This window comes from Otolemur garnettii, unplaced genomic scaffold (genome assembly GCF_000181295.1).
Source record: "Otolemur garnettii isolate 467f Iridium unplaced genomic scaffold, OtoGar3 scaffold00004, whole genome shotgun sequence".
In the NCBI taxonomy this organism is placed as follows: domain Eukaryota; kingdom Metazoa; phylum Chordata; class Mammalia; order Primates; family Galagidae; genus Otolemur; species Otolemur garnettii.
In genome coordinates this window covers 9,505,179-9,522,811 of record NW_003852399.1, presented here as the reverse complement: position 1 = coordinate 9,522,811, position 17,633 = coordinate 9,505,179, and the positions used below count along the sequence as shown (strand labels likewise).

The window sequence follows — 17,633 nt, the reverse complement described above, 5'->3', positions numbered from 1 at the left end:
CGCCTCTTTTACTGACCTTGTGAGGAAAACACAATATTGAATGCTTTAAGATAATACTTAATGCTTTAAGTACTTTGTGCATTGTAAAACTTTATTTCAATGTAAACGGATATTATTCATCTGCGAACTGAAAACGTTTGTATTCAACTGTGCTCCGCATTTTCCTACAGGCTCCAGAACAATAAAAAGCAATATTCTGTGGTATGCTATGATTTATCAAAGTATCGCTTGTATCAGAATCACCTAGGATACTTGTTAAAAATGCAGAATCACTGACACAGCCATGTGGGAATCAAGGATTATTAGCCACAGTAAGACATGGAAAGGACCAGATGCTTTTCTTTCAGAATATTAGAGGTTTGCTGATCTAGGGCCAAAATTTGTTCACCACACATGTGTGTATGTCTCTGCTAGGCTCAGAGAAAGTCTGTGTGTTTTCAGGAATAAACCTTCAAACTCAGTGGAAGGTAATGCTAAGGAACTGGGTTCTGAGGATGTTCCCAAGGGTCTATTTGAGTAGGTTTTTTGGAGGTAAAGCTGACTTGATCTTTCTCACTCACAGATTATTCTCAGTCCCTTAGTTTTCTTTGCCAAAATTAAAAATATATACATTTTTGTAAATTTACGTTTAATTGTGACATACAGAAATGATTACAATGCTAATGTAATTTAGGGTGGTGAAGCTATCGTGTATAATGCTATAGATCACTGAGATATTTTAAAACCTTCCACTCCATTCATCAATTTGTCAAATTCTCCTCATAGTTCTGCATTATATCACGTATTCTAAGCCTATGTTAAAATGTCCAGAAATTCACAGTCTTAATCTTCCCATTCATTTGCTATGGGAATCACTGTGGACTGAACCATTTAACTTTCGTCACGCTTTTCTCCACAAGTCTAATTTGGTTAATGTTTATACAGGCTTGGTATTTGTATTTTGGATTCCTTTCCTAGTATATACATTTTTCATCCATTTAGTTGGCAACATTTGCGTCTCTTTATATTTTGGATGTTTCTCATTAAATAACATATGTCTGGATTTTGCTCTTAACCTGTTTTATAATAGTTTACTCTGTGGTTTTATGATAATTGACCTATAGGTATTTATATCTACAACCTTAAGTTTTGCTTTGGAGTTTTTTCTTAATTTCTTAATTTTTGCTGTTTTGTCTTATGTATGTGTGTGTGTGTATATTCAGAAAGTGCCAGAAAAAGTATACACATTTTAAGAAAGGAAAAAATGGTGTTAAAATTCTAATACTCTAGATACATTTGACTTCTGCAATTACGAGAGATACCAAATGTAATATATAAGATAATAAATGTTATGAATATATGTTGAGTATCAAATTCTTTGCCTTTCTTAAAATATGCATACTGGTTTTTGGCAATGTGTTTGTGTCTGTGTATCTTGCTTGCTTGGTTGAGATTTTTTTGCAGTTTTTTGTTTTTGTTCTTTTTTTTGGCCAGGGCTGGGTTTGAACCAGCCACCTGCGGTATATGGGGCCAGCGCCCTACTCCTTTGAGCCACAGGCGCTGCCCTTGTTTGAGATTTTATTTATCTACTTTTGTTTTCACTTTTTGCTTTTGTTTTCATTCTTTTCTTTTCCCTTCACTAGTTTGAAGTGATAATTAAGCTTTTAAAATCTTTCTGGAAATGTTTATAATTTTTTCTTTGTAATACTTTCACAAATGTTTTTCTTTAAATACATTAAATATAGCTTATATTTTCTATTCGATATTTTCAAACTTTGCAGTGTATGTGGTTTTGATTCTGCCATTTGTTTTTCTTCTGATTTTACTCTTGGTAACTTGTTTCTACTTTTTTTAATGTACACACACACACACGTATATATGAGAAACTTTTTCTCTGGGACAATTTTGTGCTTGTGTTTGAACTGTATTCTTTCAGAGAATATCTGCCCCACTAAGCTCCTGGGTATATGACCAACTGAATACAACTTTAAAAATTTGGCTAACGTTTTGTTTTGATCTTCAGGCAGTGAAATTCTGTTCCTCAGATTATTTGAGGATCAGTTCCTAGATAGTATTTCTCAGGGGAGATCTTATCTACCGCACCCAGAGCTAAAGTAGAAAGAACTTTTGGTGATCTACCTGATAGTGGGCTGCTGTTTTTTCTAGCTCATTCAGAAAGTAGCTTTTCAAGTTCTTCAGTATTAAAGAATATTTCATATTCAACCTCAGTCTCACTTATGTAGGCCCTAATTCACATCACAATGCTTTGTGAGAGCTCTGAGGCAGCTCTGTGCAGCAAGCCTCAACCATCTCTCCCAGCCTCCCTGAGGGCAGTCTCAGTGCATAGCAGCAATAGTTTTTTTTGTGTGTGTGTGTTTTAATTTCTTCTTTATCCTTGGTAGTTAGGGTTTCAGTTCTTAATTACAATAATGTTTGTTTTATTTTATCCAGCATAAGCAAGAATTTATAGCTGGAGGGTTTTTAAGTTTTTTCATCTGTAATACTGCTAGAACAAGTCATAAAATATTTATTTATGATTTAAGCATCAAACTTTCTAATGAGGAAAAGCAGCAGAGAAGGAAAACAGAAGGGCTGAACTCTGATTTTGAGGGGAAAATATGTAAAATGAGAAAAAAGCAATTCAAAATTTTAAATATTTCACCATTTTCAAGTATTGAAAATCTTATATTCTACATAAAGTATAATAAACGAATCAAAAAATAGTATCCCAAGTAATATGTGATAAATTCTGCCTGATGTTTGAACATAGCCTTGATTATTTTCTCATTCAAAGTCTTACACAGTAGTGTGCTATGCCAATAAAAACTATAAAAGATTGGGTGGCACCTGTGGCTCAAAGGAGTAGGGCACTGGCCCCATATGCCAGAGGTGGTGGGTTCAAACCCAGCCCTGGCCAAAAACTGCAAAAAAATCTATAAATGATTGACAGGAAGGATTGGGTAGAAGAACCATATTCTCTTTGCCTAGACCAAATGTTTCTTATTAAATGGATGATGTTTTGATGTTTTTGTTTGTTTGTTTTTTGTCTTTTTTTCAATGTTTGGCCAGGGCCAAGTTTGAACCCACCACCTCTGGTAATATGGGACCAGTGCCCTACTCCTATGAACCACAGGCATCGCCCTTAAATGGATGATGTTTTCATTCACAACTTGTTGAATTCTTATCACATGCTCAGTGATGAGGGTCAGGGATAAGGTGGAAAATAAGTTAGAAGTATAAAATGGTCCCTGAGTTTTAGACTTGACACCTCTGGCATAAATACCTGCGAGATAAACAATCACATTGCATAAAATCTTCAGTAAGAAACCAACCATTTAAGATGCACAAACAAAATTAAAGAGTTGTGAAAGACTGAGTGTGTTAACTTGGATGTATTAGACTGTGAGGAATAGAAAATTTGTCTAACTATTGGAGTAAGTCATTAGAACAATGGCATTATTGTGTTTGCTCAATGAAAGGTTTAGAGGTAGATGGTCTAAAGACCAGCAAGGCTGTGGGATGTCTTCATCCAGGAAGACATCCTGAACTTGGCTGGGCATGGTGGCTCATGCCTGTAATCCTAGCACTTTGGGAGGCCGAAATGGGTGGATTGCTTGAGGTCAAGAGTTCAAGACCAGCCTGAGCAAAAGCAAGACCTTGCCTCTAAAAAAACCCAGAAAAACTAGCCAGGTGTTGTGGTACATGCCTGTAGTCCCAACTACTGGGAGGGCTAAGGCAAGAGTATTACTCAAGTCCAATAGTTTGAGGTTGATGTGAGCTCTGACACTGCAGCACTCTACCATGGGCAATAGAGTGAGACTCTGTCTCAAAAAAAAAAAAAAAAAAAGTGGACCTGAGCTTGCTCCAGCTTCCCACTTTGCTTTCTACAAATTGGCCCAAACTGTTTACATGACCACTGCTGATTCCAAAGAAAAGCTGGCAAAGCAAATCTCTCTTTTTTTTGGCCTTTATATTATAGTAGCAGGCATGCAAGGGACAGGGGCATCAGAAAAGACTGTTCTATAGCCAGCCAACAGTGTCTAAATAACTGGAGAAAAATATTTGCCACATATACTTGTATTTATTATGTGTATATATCAGTTAAAGGTCTACTATCCAAATCTGGTCAGACACCATAGGACAATGTTTCAGTCAGCAAAGAATCATGTCTACAATGGCTCTTCCATAAGATTATAATGGAGCATATATGGACCTCAGATATATGATATGACCCTTGATAGTGGCACTGCAGATCACATAGGTGAAACGATCGATATTCAGTAACGGTGCTGGGACTTTGGTTTTCCATGTAAAAATAGATACAAATAAAAATATAGATACCATCTAGATTTGTGTAGGTATACACTATGATATTTGCACAATGACAAAATTGCCTAACGATGCGTTTCTCAGAATGTATCTCCATGTTGAATGACATGTGGCAGTGTCTGAATAACGTCTGCACATTAAGGAGAAAAAGAAGTAGAAACCAGATAGTCATAGGGAAGATAAAATGCAAACAGACCAAAGTTATGAAAAGACGTGCAATTGTGATTCTCAGAGAAATGAAACTTAAAACAAGGGCAACGTATCATATTTTACCACGGAGATTGGCAAAAATGTGAAGTTTGACAATAGTGTTGATGAATATCTAGAGAAACAAGGATTCTCAAGCTGGACAGAGTATAAATTGGCATAGCTATTTTAAAGTGCAATTTGATAATAGACTTGCATATTTGTCCAATATCCCTTATAATTCTACTTCCTGGTATCTTCTTCTGAGAAGTATTAACATGTTTGTTGAAGGGCTATGTAAGACTATTAATTGAACCATTATTTATACAGCAAAAGCTGGTGGGGAAAACATCCAACTAATTTTCCAGTAATAGAAGAGGTTGAACAGACAATTTCATATTCAAGGTTTAGACAACTATGCAACAGTTAAGACAAATGAGTTAGATCTATATGTAATACAATGAAAAAAGAATCTCTACAAGTTAAAAAACTCAGAACTGGGTAAAAATGTGACATTGCATAAATATACACATCAAAAAATACCAAATAATATTAAAGGCAGTATTTTCTGTAAACACATATGGACATAAATAAAATGAAATTTCATAATTGTATTTTTTAAATCTGGAAAATGAGTAACCAACTGATATTAAGGAGGGAATACATTTAAATGATTTTTTTTAAAACCGGGAGAAACCTTTAAGATCACTTGATCCAGTATTTTCCTAAGTGACAGAAGTGTTCCGTGGATGGCGTATAAAATCATTTGCAGTAATCCTGGACATAGTGTGAAATAAACTGGAGTCACACAGAGAGTACATTATTCCATCTTCAGCGATCTTTCAGTCCTTCTGCTCAGGTGAAAGAGAAATTCCGTCTGGTGCCCACGTGGCCCTGCTGGTCCTCGTTCATCTCCTTTTTTATCAAAGAGAAAACACTTGGTTCGTAGACTTCAACAGGAAAAAATCTAGCTAAATTTAATAACTTCACTTATAGTATGCTTATTTTTCACATTTACTGTATAGTTTCAGTAAGCGATACATTTTTCCATTTACTGTAATGCTATATTTGCTTTTAAAGTAAACCGAAGTGAAATAGTGCATCCATTGAAATGTTCAGAGTGTACAGACACACAGATTTAGACACATAAAAACACATACAAAGAGGGTGGCAACTGTGGCTCAAAGGAGTAGGGCACCAACCTCATATGCCAGAGGTGGCAGGTTCAAACCTAGCCCTGGCCAAAAATTGCAAAATATATATACAAAGAATATGTACATAGATTTCTCCCTTAGGTAGATGGATATCTATATAGAGAAAACTGCTAGTAAATAATAGTATAGTTGGTGACTAAGATGACAAAAATCTTGAGAGGAAATTCAAATGACTGAGGTTTCAGAAACATGAAACTAATTGACTTTTTTCTATGTGAGTAGAGAACATTAAGTTGTTGCTACTTTCATGTGCTTCCACAATTTAAATCATCTCAAAGCTACGGCATAAACATACATCATTTCAGATTTACAGGGTATGTTATTCTTTTCATCCATTAGCAACAGTCTTCTATAATCACTAAATAAATAAATCCTATAAGTTTTTCAAGATGGAAAAGGATTTGGCATAGAAAGTCTGTAGAAAGAACTAGAGCCGGGCTGCAGATTTCCAGTTAAGGATTCTGATGAATGTATACTGTTTTGTGATGTCTTGGCCTTGATGTAAAATAATAATGATATAATTTAAATTATCAAGAAAAATGAATGAAAAATACTGTTTTGAGAGTCATCTTTGAGCTAATACTTAACATCTGTTTGCCAGGGTGGTCCAGGCCTCCGAGGACCAAAAGGCCAACAGGGTGAACCGGGTCCAAAGGTAATCTAAGTACTCTCTCCCTCTCAAACTAGCCATCATTTTGAAGTTAAACATGACTTAGTTTACCCTTGCAATTTAAAACTCTTTATATTTTTATGAAAGTTTTGCCTGCTTCCCCTTAATTTTAAAGACTGTGCTTTTTAATCAAAAAAAGACTATTTAATAAGTCAATGAAAAGAAAGACTTTTGGGTCAGAAAGAAGAGTGTCAGAGTTCTCAGTGGTTTGACCTCCAAAGTAGTTTTCTCTCCTTTTCATCCTTCCCTTCCAGGTAATTTCTCAGGGTTTGGACTCTTCTTCCTCCCTTCTCACTGCTATAATCAAACACATAGTTCTGTTTCCTATTCCCATGGTCACCAAATGTGGTTTGGGCTGTGTACTGTACAAAGTCTCCATCCAAGAGAGCCAAGCCATGTCAAGAACAAATTTTTCTGCTTTGCATAAAAGCATCCTATGGACTGGCCAAAGCCTAGGCACTCATTGGGTTCAGGCCTCACCATCTTCTATCTGGCTTTTGGCAAATCTTCTAAATAGTCTCCTATCCCCAATGGGTTGACATTCCAATTGATTATTCCCATCTGCCCCCAAATTAATTTTCTAAAATCTGTAGTGGGTTGTGTATATATATAAAAACAACAACAACAACTGAGTTACGTGCAATAGCCTTAAGAACATATCTCACCTTCTTTGGCATGGACTTCGGTATCTTTTGTAATTTGACCCCCATCTCATGTTTACCGTGTTGCTGCTCCACACGATCCCTTTGACGTTCTGCTTCATTATTCTCACTTTCTAAGTCTGCACAGCATTTATTCACAGAGAAGAAAATATACAAGACTTTTTACTAAAAAATTATAGGATGTAAGCACTCCAATTTGTACAAAAACTCAACAAATGGAATCCATCATGGCATAAATGTATTTATGATCTACATACAAATGACTTAATTAAAAAAAGAAATTAAAAACCAATGACCAAGCTAGGGGAAAATATGCAGATAAAAAAGAAGTACATGAAAGAAGGCTAAAGATAATCAATCAGGTACCAGCTAATTCAAAACTCAGACCGGAAGATGTCTTCTTTTTTGTTTGTTTTAATTTTGGTTTCTGAGACAGACTTGATGTATCTCCTCGGGCACTGGGCCTTCCTGAGTTACATTCAGGAGCCAGGCCCTAGAGCTCCTACAGATTCTGGCTTCCTTGACCCAATAGTTCATCAGCACGATCCCATTTTTTTCTGACATTGTCACAATAGTGTGTCTACTGAAGAAAAACAGGGCTTAACAGGGATAGCTCTTTTTTTCTGTTGTTATTTGACAAAACATTTAAAGGATGATAAGATAAATTAGTTCATAGATGTTTGGTAATCCTATGATTTACCCATTTCCTCCAGTTGTCCATTCCCACAGGGCAGCCTCTGATACAGTTATTACTGTGGGATGATTTTGATGAATCGCAGACATAAGCATATAGTGGTTTGGGGGAAAGAAAGTCTTACTTGACAAAGGATGCTCACATGTGGACTGTGTAGGAACAGAGAAACTGTATCTTTGATATGGAAAGACCCAATTCGTATTATTTCTTCATTATTTATTTATTTTTTTTTTCTTACTTACACATGTGTATATTAGGTTTCCACTTTCTCTTTCACGGAATGAAAAAGGCTAAATTTAATGGCAATCTTTAACATAAGGACTGAGAACAAAAACCTCATAAAGAATGAATGAAGATAAATAAATTCAGAAAAGAAATCAGATGATTGCTGCAATGAAATATTAAGCAATAATAATAGTAAAATATTTCTTATTTTATCATAACAAATAGTAAGAATTTGGAAACACAAGGCAACCTTATTCCTGGTCTGTCCTAGTCATTTCTGTCTCATATTTTACATAATAAAATGGGACTACCTACTTTTTGTCCTGTTCTTAATTCCTCAATAATATATTATTAAACCATCATATATTAAAGTTATATCTTATTAAACTATAATAAATACTGAGTAATATTTATAAATCGCCTCATCTCCTCCATTATATTTTTAAGCATTAGCTCCCTCTCTCTTCCTTTCTCCTACACCACACTTCTTGTAAGAATAGTTATCATTCAGTGCTTCTGCATCCTCACCTCCCAAATAATTCTCAACTACACGGGATTTTTGTTCCCCTTGAAGTCCTGTGAAATGACTCTCATTAAGTCACCAATTACTTGTTACCAGTTCCATAGGCTTTGGGGCAATTCTTATTTAAAATCCCTGCATAATTTGACACTTCTCTATTTGAAATTTTCTCCTTTGACCTTTCTATATTACCACACCTCCTAATTCTTAGGCTTTTTAAAATTTTGTATTCTTTCCCAGACTGTTTTTCTTCTCCCTCCCATTTGGTTTTCATCCATGTTCTCATTCATCCTACCAACCATTCTCCTTAATAACCTCACCCATAAACGTGTTGTCAACTACTCCAAAATCCATCCCAGCTCAGACCTTGCCTGACTCCAGACTTCGGGACCACTCCATGTGGTTATTCTCAGGCACATAAATCTTAACAGGTCTCATTCTGCACTCATTATTTACCTGTATTTTACCCCATTATGTTCATTCTTCTGCATTCTTTGTCCCACGTGGTGGATTCACAAATCTCACATGAAGATGACACCCAGGTCTTGTAGTTTTAATTCAATAAAGGAACAGTTGGCATTGCAAAATGAAGTGGGAAAGAAGAGGTTGAGAACAAGCAGATTTTCTGAATCTGAGATTACAGATGTGGTGTAGCTTTAGCTAAACCATCAGGTCCAAACTATAGAGGTAGGGATGACTGAGAAAGGGATGTCTGATTCTGAAAGAGAGGAAATAAAGCCAAAGGTGAGGAAGAAGATAGAGGCTAAGTGCAAAGTCCCTAGTAAATGCAAGGAGTGCCCTGAGGTGGGTATAACAATGGCGAAGATAGAGAGAATGCAGTTCACCCCAGCGGGACCTTTGCAGACTAGGAGGGTGGTCTTGAGGCACTTCTGCCTCTTGAAGGTGTTGTGGAATGTGGTGCATCTAGTTACTCACACATTTGGCACAGCATTCTTATGTACAGATGCAAAAAATTCTGCAGCAATCCCTGTGTGTTTACTCCTACAGTTTACTGTTGACATTTTGCCTGTGAAGTGAATCATTTAAGGTTTGATGTCTTATTACCCAATGAGTATTGTATATCTTTAGAGAAACTGTATGAGGAAACAAATTATAAGTGCCATAAGCTGAAATATTTTATAGGGATTGGAGGGTCTAATTTACTTCTAGGATAACTTTTCTCTCTTGCCTTCCAGGGACCAGATGGCCCTCGGGGTGAAACGGGGCCTCCCGGACCTCAGGGTCCTCCTGGACCCCAAGGACCAAGTGGTCTGTCCATTCAAGGAATGCCTGTGAGTTGTATGACAACGTTCAGATGGGTTTTATCATGACTTTTCCATGAGGTTATGAAGAATGAACTTTTGTCTCCTGTGGCTTCAGTTTCTTCGAAAGTAATGATTAAGAGTCCACCCATTAGCCATGCCCTTAGTCAATTTTTTGCTTGGTGACAAAGGTCATTAAGAAACAGGTGCAGGCTCAGGAAGTAGAACATCCACAAGTTGTGTGTCTATCAAAAAAAAAAATAGGACTTAACATGTGTAGTCCTTTTTTCTTGCTTGACTGAAGCCTTAATGGATGTGATAGCATCTAGAAAGTGCCAAATGTTATACAAATTGAAATGATTCATTTGTAGTAATTTTAAGTGTAGATTAATGAAAGCCATTTATTCCTGACCTTATCTCAACTGACATCGCAGTGCAATCCATTGAGAGTTCTAGATTTTTGATGTTGTACTTTACACAGCTGAATTTCTTGAAAAGTCAGTTTGTACCATTAGAAGAAAATTTAATTTTATTCACTGGCCTCCATTAATCTTACTAGAGGGACCTGGATTTAAAAATAAAGCCACTCATTCTAATTAATACTTGAATCAGCCAGATCCTTTTAGGCACATTTTTAGCAATCTTTGTGCACACATGTTGTGTCTCCTTCCCGGAGTTTTGCCCTACAATGTTGTTAAGGTCTGATTATCTTCCAGGTCTTGTGTTTGCTTTTCCATCTTTCTATTCCATTTTTCTATTTTTCCAGACAAAACAAAACAAGACAAATCTATGTGGATATGAGATTTTAAAAGCTGGACTATAAATAATAGTGAAATGTTCAATATTTCCTTCCATCTATTTACAATATCAGCTTAGCCATATCAGACTGTATATTCTGTGGTGAAACTATGCTATATGTAAACATTCCCCTCTGTAGGAATGTTTACATAAGTGGCATAGCGTATGTGAAAAGTGAACTGTGCTCTGTTTGGATGTTAGCGTGAAAGCAATTTAATGTTGAAAATCTTCAGTCAAGGGAAACGGAAAGGCTGAGAGTTTACCTGCATGAACTTAACTCTGTGTACCTTTGGATATTCAGGGAATGCCAGGTGAAAAAGGAGAGAAAGGAGATACTGGCCCTCCTGGTCCACAGGTATTATTTTTATTTTTTTAGTCTATTGCTCTCAGATGTACAGCTTTGCCAAGGAGAAAAAGGCTCCAGCTTTTAAAGTCAACTGTGACCTTGGCAATAAGCAGTTTCCATATTAAAGACTGTTTTCCTGTATTCTTTTACCTTAAACACCTCCAAGAACCACACTGATGCACCCCAGGATGAGCCCAGGTGGGGGACATTCCTTGGCCATGAGTAACTTCTGTAACTGAATTCTAAGCAGGTGCCAAGGGTTCATCATTATGCTGAACCCTGAACCCTTCTAGAAAACTTGACCTTATTCAGGGATGCTGGGTGAGAGGGCGGCTCCTTCCTGTGAAGCTGACTCCTTTTTGTCCTTATTCTATGTAGGGCATCCCAGGAGGCGTTGGTTCACCAGGGCGTGATGGGGGCCCAGGCCAGAGGGTAAGGACTTGCCCAGAATTGGTTCTTAGCTAAGTAGACTTCTCACCAAGTCCCTCTTTGCTGCTGGCAAGTTTCTATCTGAGGAAACCGTGCCAATTCTTGTTTTTTCATTCTCTCCCATTTGTCTGCCTTCCATCTATCCTGCATGTGTCTGTCCATTGCTTTCATCAAAACCTGAGAACTCCCATCAAAACTTCCCAAATTAGCAACACCCTTCTCTGAATGCTCCTATAACCTGAATATACTTTGAACTGAATTACATTGGATTAGTAGATTTTTCCAGCTCTTTCAAATCCTAAGGCATAAACCTAAAGGAAATGAAGACTCAATGAAATGAAATTTAAGTATAATGGCTATCTATAATATGGTTTATGTAGAAATTTTCATTTCGTTAGTATAATGATTTGTTCTTTTAACCTGTAGACAGTAGAAAAATAACATAAAGATGGTCAGGAGAGGGATAAGTTAACATCTGGCATTTGTTTAGTCAGCAAATTTTCCCATTTTGCCAGGTTTGAGGGGGGTTTTTTTGTTCTCAGAGAGTTTATAGCTTATTGGGAAGAAATATAGCTAAATAAGAAACTTTACTGCAGGCCATAATGGGCATGGAGCCCTGTGATCACAAAAGCAGGGATAACCAAGCCAGACTCGGAGGGTTCAGGAAGGTTTCTATGAAGAGGTACCATCTACACTGAGTCTCAGTTGATAGATAGAAATTAGCCCCATGAAATGAGGAAAGGAAATCAGTTCCAAGCACAGAGAACAGCACATACAGAAGAGTGGAGATGGAGAGAAAAAAGGCATTTTTAATATTGCACATAATTTAGTATGTCTGGAGATGAGAGTGCAATGTGTGTGTGTGTGTGTGTGTGTGTGTTCACAAATTCACTTAGATTAGCTATATTTTTTTCTGACAAAGGATTTTAAACTTTAACATAAAGATGATAGGAAGTTGTTAAGTTTTCAGCAAGGTAAGAGAGGTTGGTCTTCCGCAGCTGCCACTGATTTAAACCTGCGAGCAGCTCCACGCTTTCTCCCAAGTCTGGATTACATGAGTGGCAATCACTTAGATCCAATTCAGTGAAGGACATTGGCATTCACTGGTGTTTCTTGGTACAACTCACTTGGTTAGCAGACATTTGGCTAGAAGGCTCACTTCTCTATAACTATACTGCTCAAGAATAAGGAAATAGTTTTATCTACCGAAGTGTAGGTGTGCAACCTTAAATCTCTATGACTTACTTTTTTTTCTTTATATCGAACTTTCATTTGCATAAAAATCTCAGTGTAGTCTTATTCATCAAATGGAATTACCCAGTCTGTGGAACATGGTTAAGTGAATGTCTCTGAAGAAGGCATTTTGTAAAAGCTAGATTTATGTTGCGTTCTCGTACATGTGGAAGGGCTGTCTAGAAGTATTTATGTGTTTTGGCAAGGGCCTCAGGCTAAGATCCTGTGTGGTTACACACCTAGATTCCTTCGTGATTCCTGAAGCTCTGAAAACGGCAATTCGAAAGATTTGGTTCAGTGAGTTTATTTGATTTATCTGTGCCTGAAGTCCAGTCTTGGCAAAGAACTCCCAGATCAAACCTGTTGGATTAATGTCTGGATCATTTGGCTTTGGAATTCTTTCTTTTAAAACCAATATACCAACCTAGACTTTTCATAAATATTTTGTGAATACTCCATACATGTGTTCTTCTATAGGACTCAAAGTCTTCGAGCTGTAGTGAAGATAAGATAGCTGTAGATGGAGATTATTTTCCACACTCCCTCAATCTAGAAGTGAAACTTAGGGTGTGCCTAATTTCTGCTTCTTAGATGGAAATGGACTTGCTTTTTTAAAGCTTTTCAGAGGATGCTCATTCTTTATAGGGCCATATTTTAAAAAAAGATTATGTGAATCCTATTGTTGTTACGAAGAAGATATTTGAGGGCCATAAGTACCATTCCAACATACAACTCAAGAGAAAGCCATTCACACAGAATAAAACATCACAGAGCTCCTGGGACTGGGAAACTTGGCCCCTCTGCTTGAGGAAAGACCACATAGTTTTCAATGAGCCATATTTTAATTGAACATATAGAATGTGCCATGTACTGTACTCAGCCTGGGAAGAGTTGTCCATTATTGTCTACAGAGAAGAACCCGGAAGAGGAGAAAATTCCATTGGCCAAAGGAGACAATTGGCTGATTATTTGCCTGGAGAGTATGGAAGGGGTCTAGAGAATGACTGCTCTTCTGGGCCAGAAAAACAAATAAGTCATCTCAGAGACAGTAGAGAGGAAAGGAAGGAAGGAGGGAAAAGAGGAAGAGGGGGAGGGAGGAAGGAAGGAAGGAAGCAGGGTTATTTAAGTAACTCCAATCTGTTTAGGCAAATGATGTGAGGGCTTAAGGGTAGCAAGATCTAAAACAATTAGTGAGTTACGTAATACAGCTAAAGGTAGAAAGCCAGGAGCGACTTTCATGATGGTGGCAGACGGAGGACATGGAGCGTGGAGACATCTTCCTCAAAGGGCCAGGTCTTCCTGGGTAGGCAGTGCAGGCAGAGGGGTTGCTTAAAGGAGGAAGACAAACTCCTACAATGACCCCTGCTCTGCCATAGGCCATCCTAAAAGGCAAAGCTGTATTCAGAAAGAAAATAACAACAACAACAATAACAGCCGTGACATAAACCAGACCGAGAGTGCACACAGGATGCCGTGTGCTGAAATAACTAAGGAGCCTTCTCTAGAAAACTCCCGAGTCAGGCTTCACTGCCCAGGAAATCAGGAAGACAATACTATTTTCTTTTCTTTCACTCTGAGCACTTACATGATTTAATGTTACTGTGCCTTCATTTCCCTTGGTCCTGAGTGAGTAAAGTCTGTTCTATGCAAGGAAAGAAGAAGCTGCAATAAATATTTGTGGTGATGTCCAATCGGTGCTTCCAGCTCTTTGGAGAGTCTGGAGAGTCAGCGAGTGAGATGGGCTATTCCTTACATCTCGTTCTTTGCTTTGTCTTATTGACAGCCAAGAACTCATAGCCCAAATCTGGCTCCATCACTTTGACTGTTAGTTTAGGGAAAGGTTAGCGCCTCTTTCCTGAAGCCTATGCCAGTGTTAGCCCTGAATTTAGCCTGGAAGGAGAGCAATCTTAACAGATTATTAAAAGGAGAAGATGAAACATCTTTTCAAATATTTCTAGCTTATTCTGGCTTTTACAAAAGGGAATCTTTGACTCTTAGAGGCAGCTCTTATTAAACTCCAGGCCTGAGGCCATACGTAGATCCAGCAAAAACTGGATTTCTTCGCTGAGCAAGTCTCAGCCTCTTGCTAGGAAGCCAGCAGAGAACAGGCCCCAAACCACCACACTTCAAAACCAACAGTACAGTTCAGATTTAATAGCTGAATGCAGTTAGGCATCCAGTTTTCACTCCAGGCCGTTCCAGCTGAAAGCATTTTGGGCTCATCCTTCATTTCCACTGTAAATCTTGTCACCTCCCTCTTGTCTCCATCCTCTTCTTTTCTAGGTGTCTGTGACCTCAGGGCCTATCCTGTGATCTTGGAGCTCTTCTAACGTGTGGTAAACTTCTCCCCACCCTAGCCTTCCAGGTGGTCCTTAGTGAAAGCAGGAAGAACGGGCAAAACTTACATTACTTAAGATTTCAAGCTTGACTTTCCTTAGCACTAACGTGGAAAAAATAATATTTGACTCCATAGACTAGTCCTAGAGATTAATTCATTTAAAGCACCTGTATATAAAAATTTAATTTTAGCTAATATTATTAGTATTCATTATTTTCAAGGTAAACTTACTGAGTCAGGCCATTTTATACTCTTATGCCTATACTTGGCACATTAACATGCCTTAGGAGATTTTACAGAAATTGTTAAAAATATAAAGAAAGAGGAAGTTTTAACAAATTTTTTTCTTGTATTTTACCTCAAATGAACCGCAGAAGTATGCTTCCTTACTGTATAGTTTAATGTATGCAAAGGCCTTCGTGATGAAGGTCCTATGTTATCCAAAGTGAGTTGAACTTAAAATGCACTTGAGAAATTGAACTCGAGTCAACGATCTGGATATAATTTTTATCATACATGTTAAACAGTGATGAGAGATTCATCTGAGGAATGTTTGTGAAATTTTAAGTTCATGATCACTATTCCCTAGAGCACCTTTCTCTTTCCCAAGAAGAAATGTAAAATATCATCACAAACGTAGTGGAGAAAGTGATTCGCTTTGCTTCTTTGTGGGTCTAGATGGGTTTTTATAAGATCCCAAGAAATCACAGTCAGCCAGAGTGATGATAATCGATGCAATTGAGGCTTGGCAAGTTATTTTAATAAAAATAGCAACAACCACTACCATTAATCACTGAACGTGTACAAGGGCGTTACAAACGTCAGGTCCTAGAAGTGCTGGGCACTGTCACCCCCACTTTACAGGCAAAGAATTTGAAGCTCCCAAGTTGAAGGGACTAGAAGAATGCCACATAGTATGTTCTAGGCACATCTGAGAAGAGGCCAGCTTCTGAGGCATGCTTAGTTTCATGTCCTTGCTGGCTTTAATCATACTTCTGTTGGGGTACAGGCATGATACAAACATTATCTACTCTGCACCCTGATTTTAATGGTGTCTACAGGGTCAAGACAGACATTTTTGTTTTTTATATATTCAGAAATTAGTAGTTCCCCAACTTGATTTATCAGGTTGTTGTTTTATGTGTTTTGTTTTTTTTAAATATACACGTTCCTGGACTTCAACCTCCGAGATTCAGATACAAAAGGTCTTAGGCATGACCTAGAAATGTATGGTTTTAAAAGGCTTAATGATTCTGATAACTGGGTAGGTTTTGGAAGCACACGTAGTTTATTATATGAGGCCCATTGTATGTCAAAATGATTTGTTTGGTAGACTATTGCTACTATTATTTATTTCAATTCATTGAAGCCCATAACAATGTATATATGCTTATATATATATACACATACATTTAAATTGTATATAAATATGTATGCATTAAAAACAGTATATGTGCATATAAAATATAAAGCTATGTATTGGTTTATATATAAACACATACATTTTTAAAAGTCATGCATGTGTTTGTGTCACCAAAAATTACCCCATGTAACCCAACATGGTGTGCTATATAAGAATTGATCTTGAATTTCTAGCCTGGACTAATGTTTGCAGAGTCTGTGGCTTTTTGCTGCCTGGCCTCTCAATCTGGTGGTTGGTTCTGATCCTGCTGCAAGTAGCAGCCTTCTTTCTTGTGGCTGACTGCCACGCTGGTCTGCTCACAGCATCCCAGAGCCATGGCACAGGGTAGAAATAGCACATCAGGGGTTTCCTCAAGCATTTCTCTAACCCTCACTGCTCTAGTCTGGCTCCTTTCAACAAAGTCATCAGATACCAGCAGCTTACCAACCCACTGTACCCTAGGTGATAGCACCAGCTGAAGGACTTCAACAATTGGCCATGTTCCAGCATCCTAAGGTCAGGAGCATGACCTACCACTATAGGCTTCAAAGAAGGCCTAAGGGATAAATATCGTCACTGAGTCACTAGTTCTGACAGCTACATAAACATTCTAGCTTCTGACTTTCATTTAGGTGCAACGCTATTTGTGGGCAAATCATTTTTTGGATACCATAGGCACCATGCCTAGAAACTACAGAATTTTTAAGAAACCTACAAAAAAAAAAAATGTTTGAGACCTGAGAAAAGCATATACATTTGCTCTATAGTATAGAAAACAAAACTGCAAAATGGAAATTAATAAATGTTTAAATGGCTATATAATAATATGTGTTGCCAGTTTCAGCCATAGTGAAATTTAGCGTTCATTCGAAAATTAGTGATTTTGAAAGCAAATTATAAGGTAGATTTTCTTTTGCTGATAAATCACAGCCAACTATAACTTAAAAGTTCCTCATAGTCAAATGTGTTCAAAAACAAATTATAAAAAATTCTTTCAAGTTTTTATAGCAAAAAAATTATTTTTAATGTGGGCTGTGGGTACATATTAATATTTCGAGGTGAGAATATCAAAAAGGAAAAATGCCTGGAGCTGTTTGTCTTATAAAACATCCCGGCTTGTGGGTGGCTGATTTCATGCACTTAAAAATATATATATATTTGGCAGCTGAAGTGAATTCCCACATTGTTCGTATTGTTTAACCTCTTATTTCCTAATATTCAGTATGTATTGCTTCATTAAGGGGTTTTGTTTCTTATGAGGATGCTTAATCCATAAACATAATCTTTTCAGATTCACCCCAGGATATGAAATGGAAAATTATAGATAGAGCAAGTCTTTGGGAAAG

The 17,633-nt window shown here is 37.3% G+C and overlaps 1 protein-coding gene across 4 annotated transcripts in view; it reads left to right on the top strand.

Annotated features, from left to right (window-relative positions):
* Positions 1-17,633, top strand: part of COL14A1 (collagen type XIV alpha 1 chain) — a 213,906-nt gene that overhangs the window by 156,319 nt on the left and 39,954 nt on the right. For all 4 annotated transcript variants that reach the window (XM_023517768.1, XM_003782379.3, XM_023517769.1 and 1 more), the window contains exons 37-40: positions 6,310-6,363; positions 9,676-9,771; positions 10,841-10,894; positions 11,264-11,317. In XM_023517768.1, coding sequence (XP_023373536.1) covers positions 6,310-6,363; positions 9,676-9,771; positions 10,841-10,894; positions 11,264-11,317 — 258 coding nt within the window. The remainder of the gene's footprint in view (positions 1-6,309; positions 6,364-9,675; positions 9,772-10,840; positions 10,895-11,263; positions 11,318-17,633) is intronic.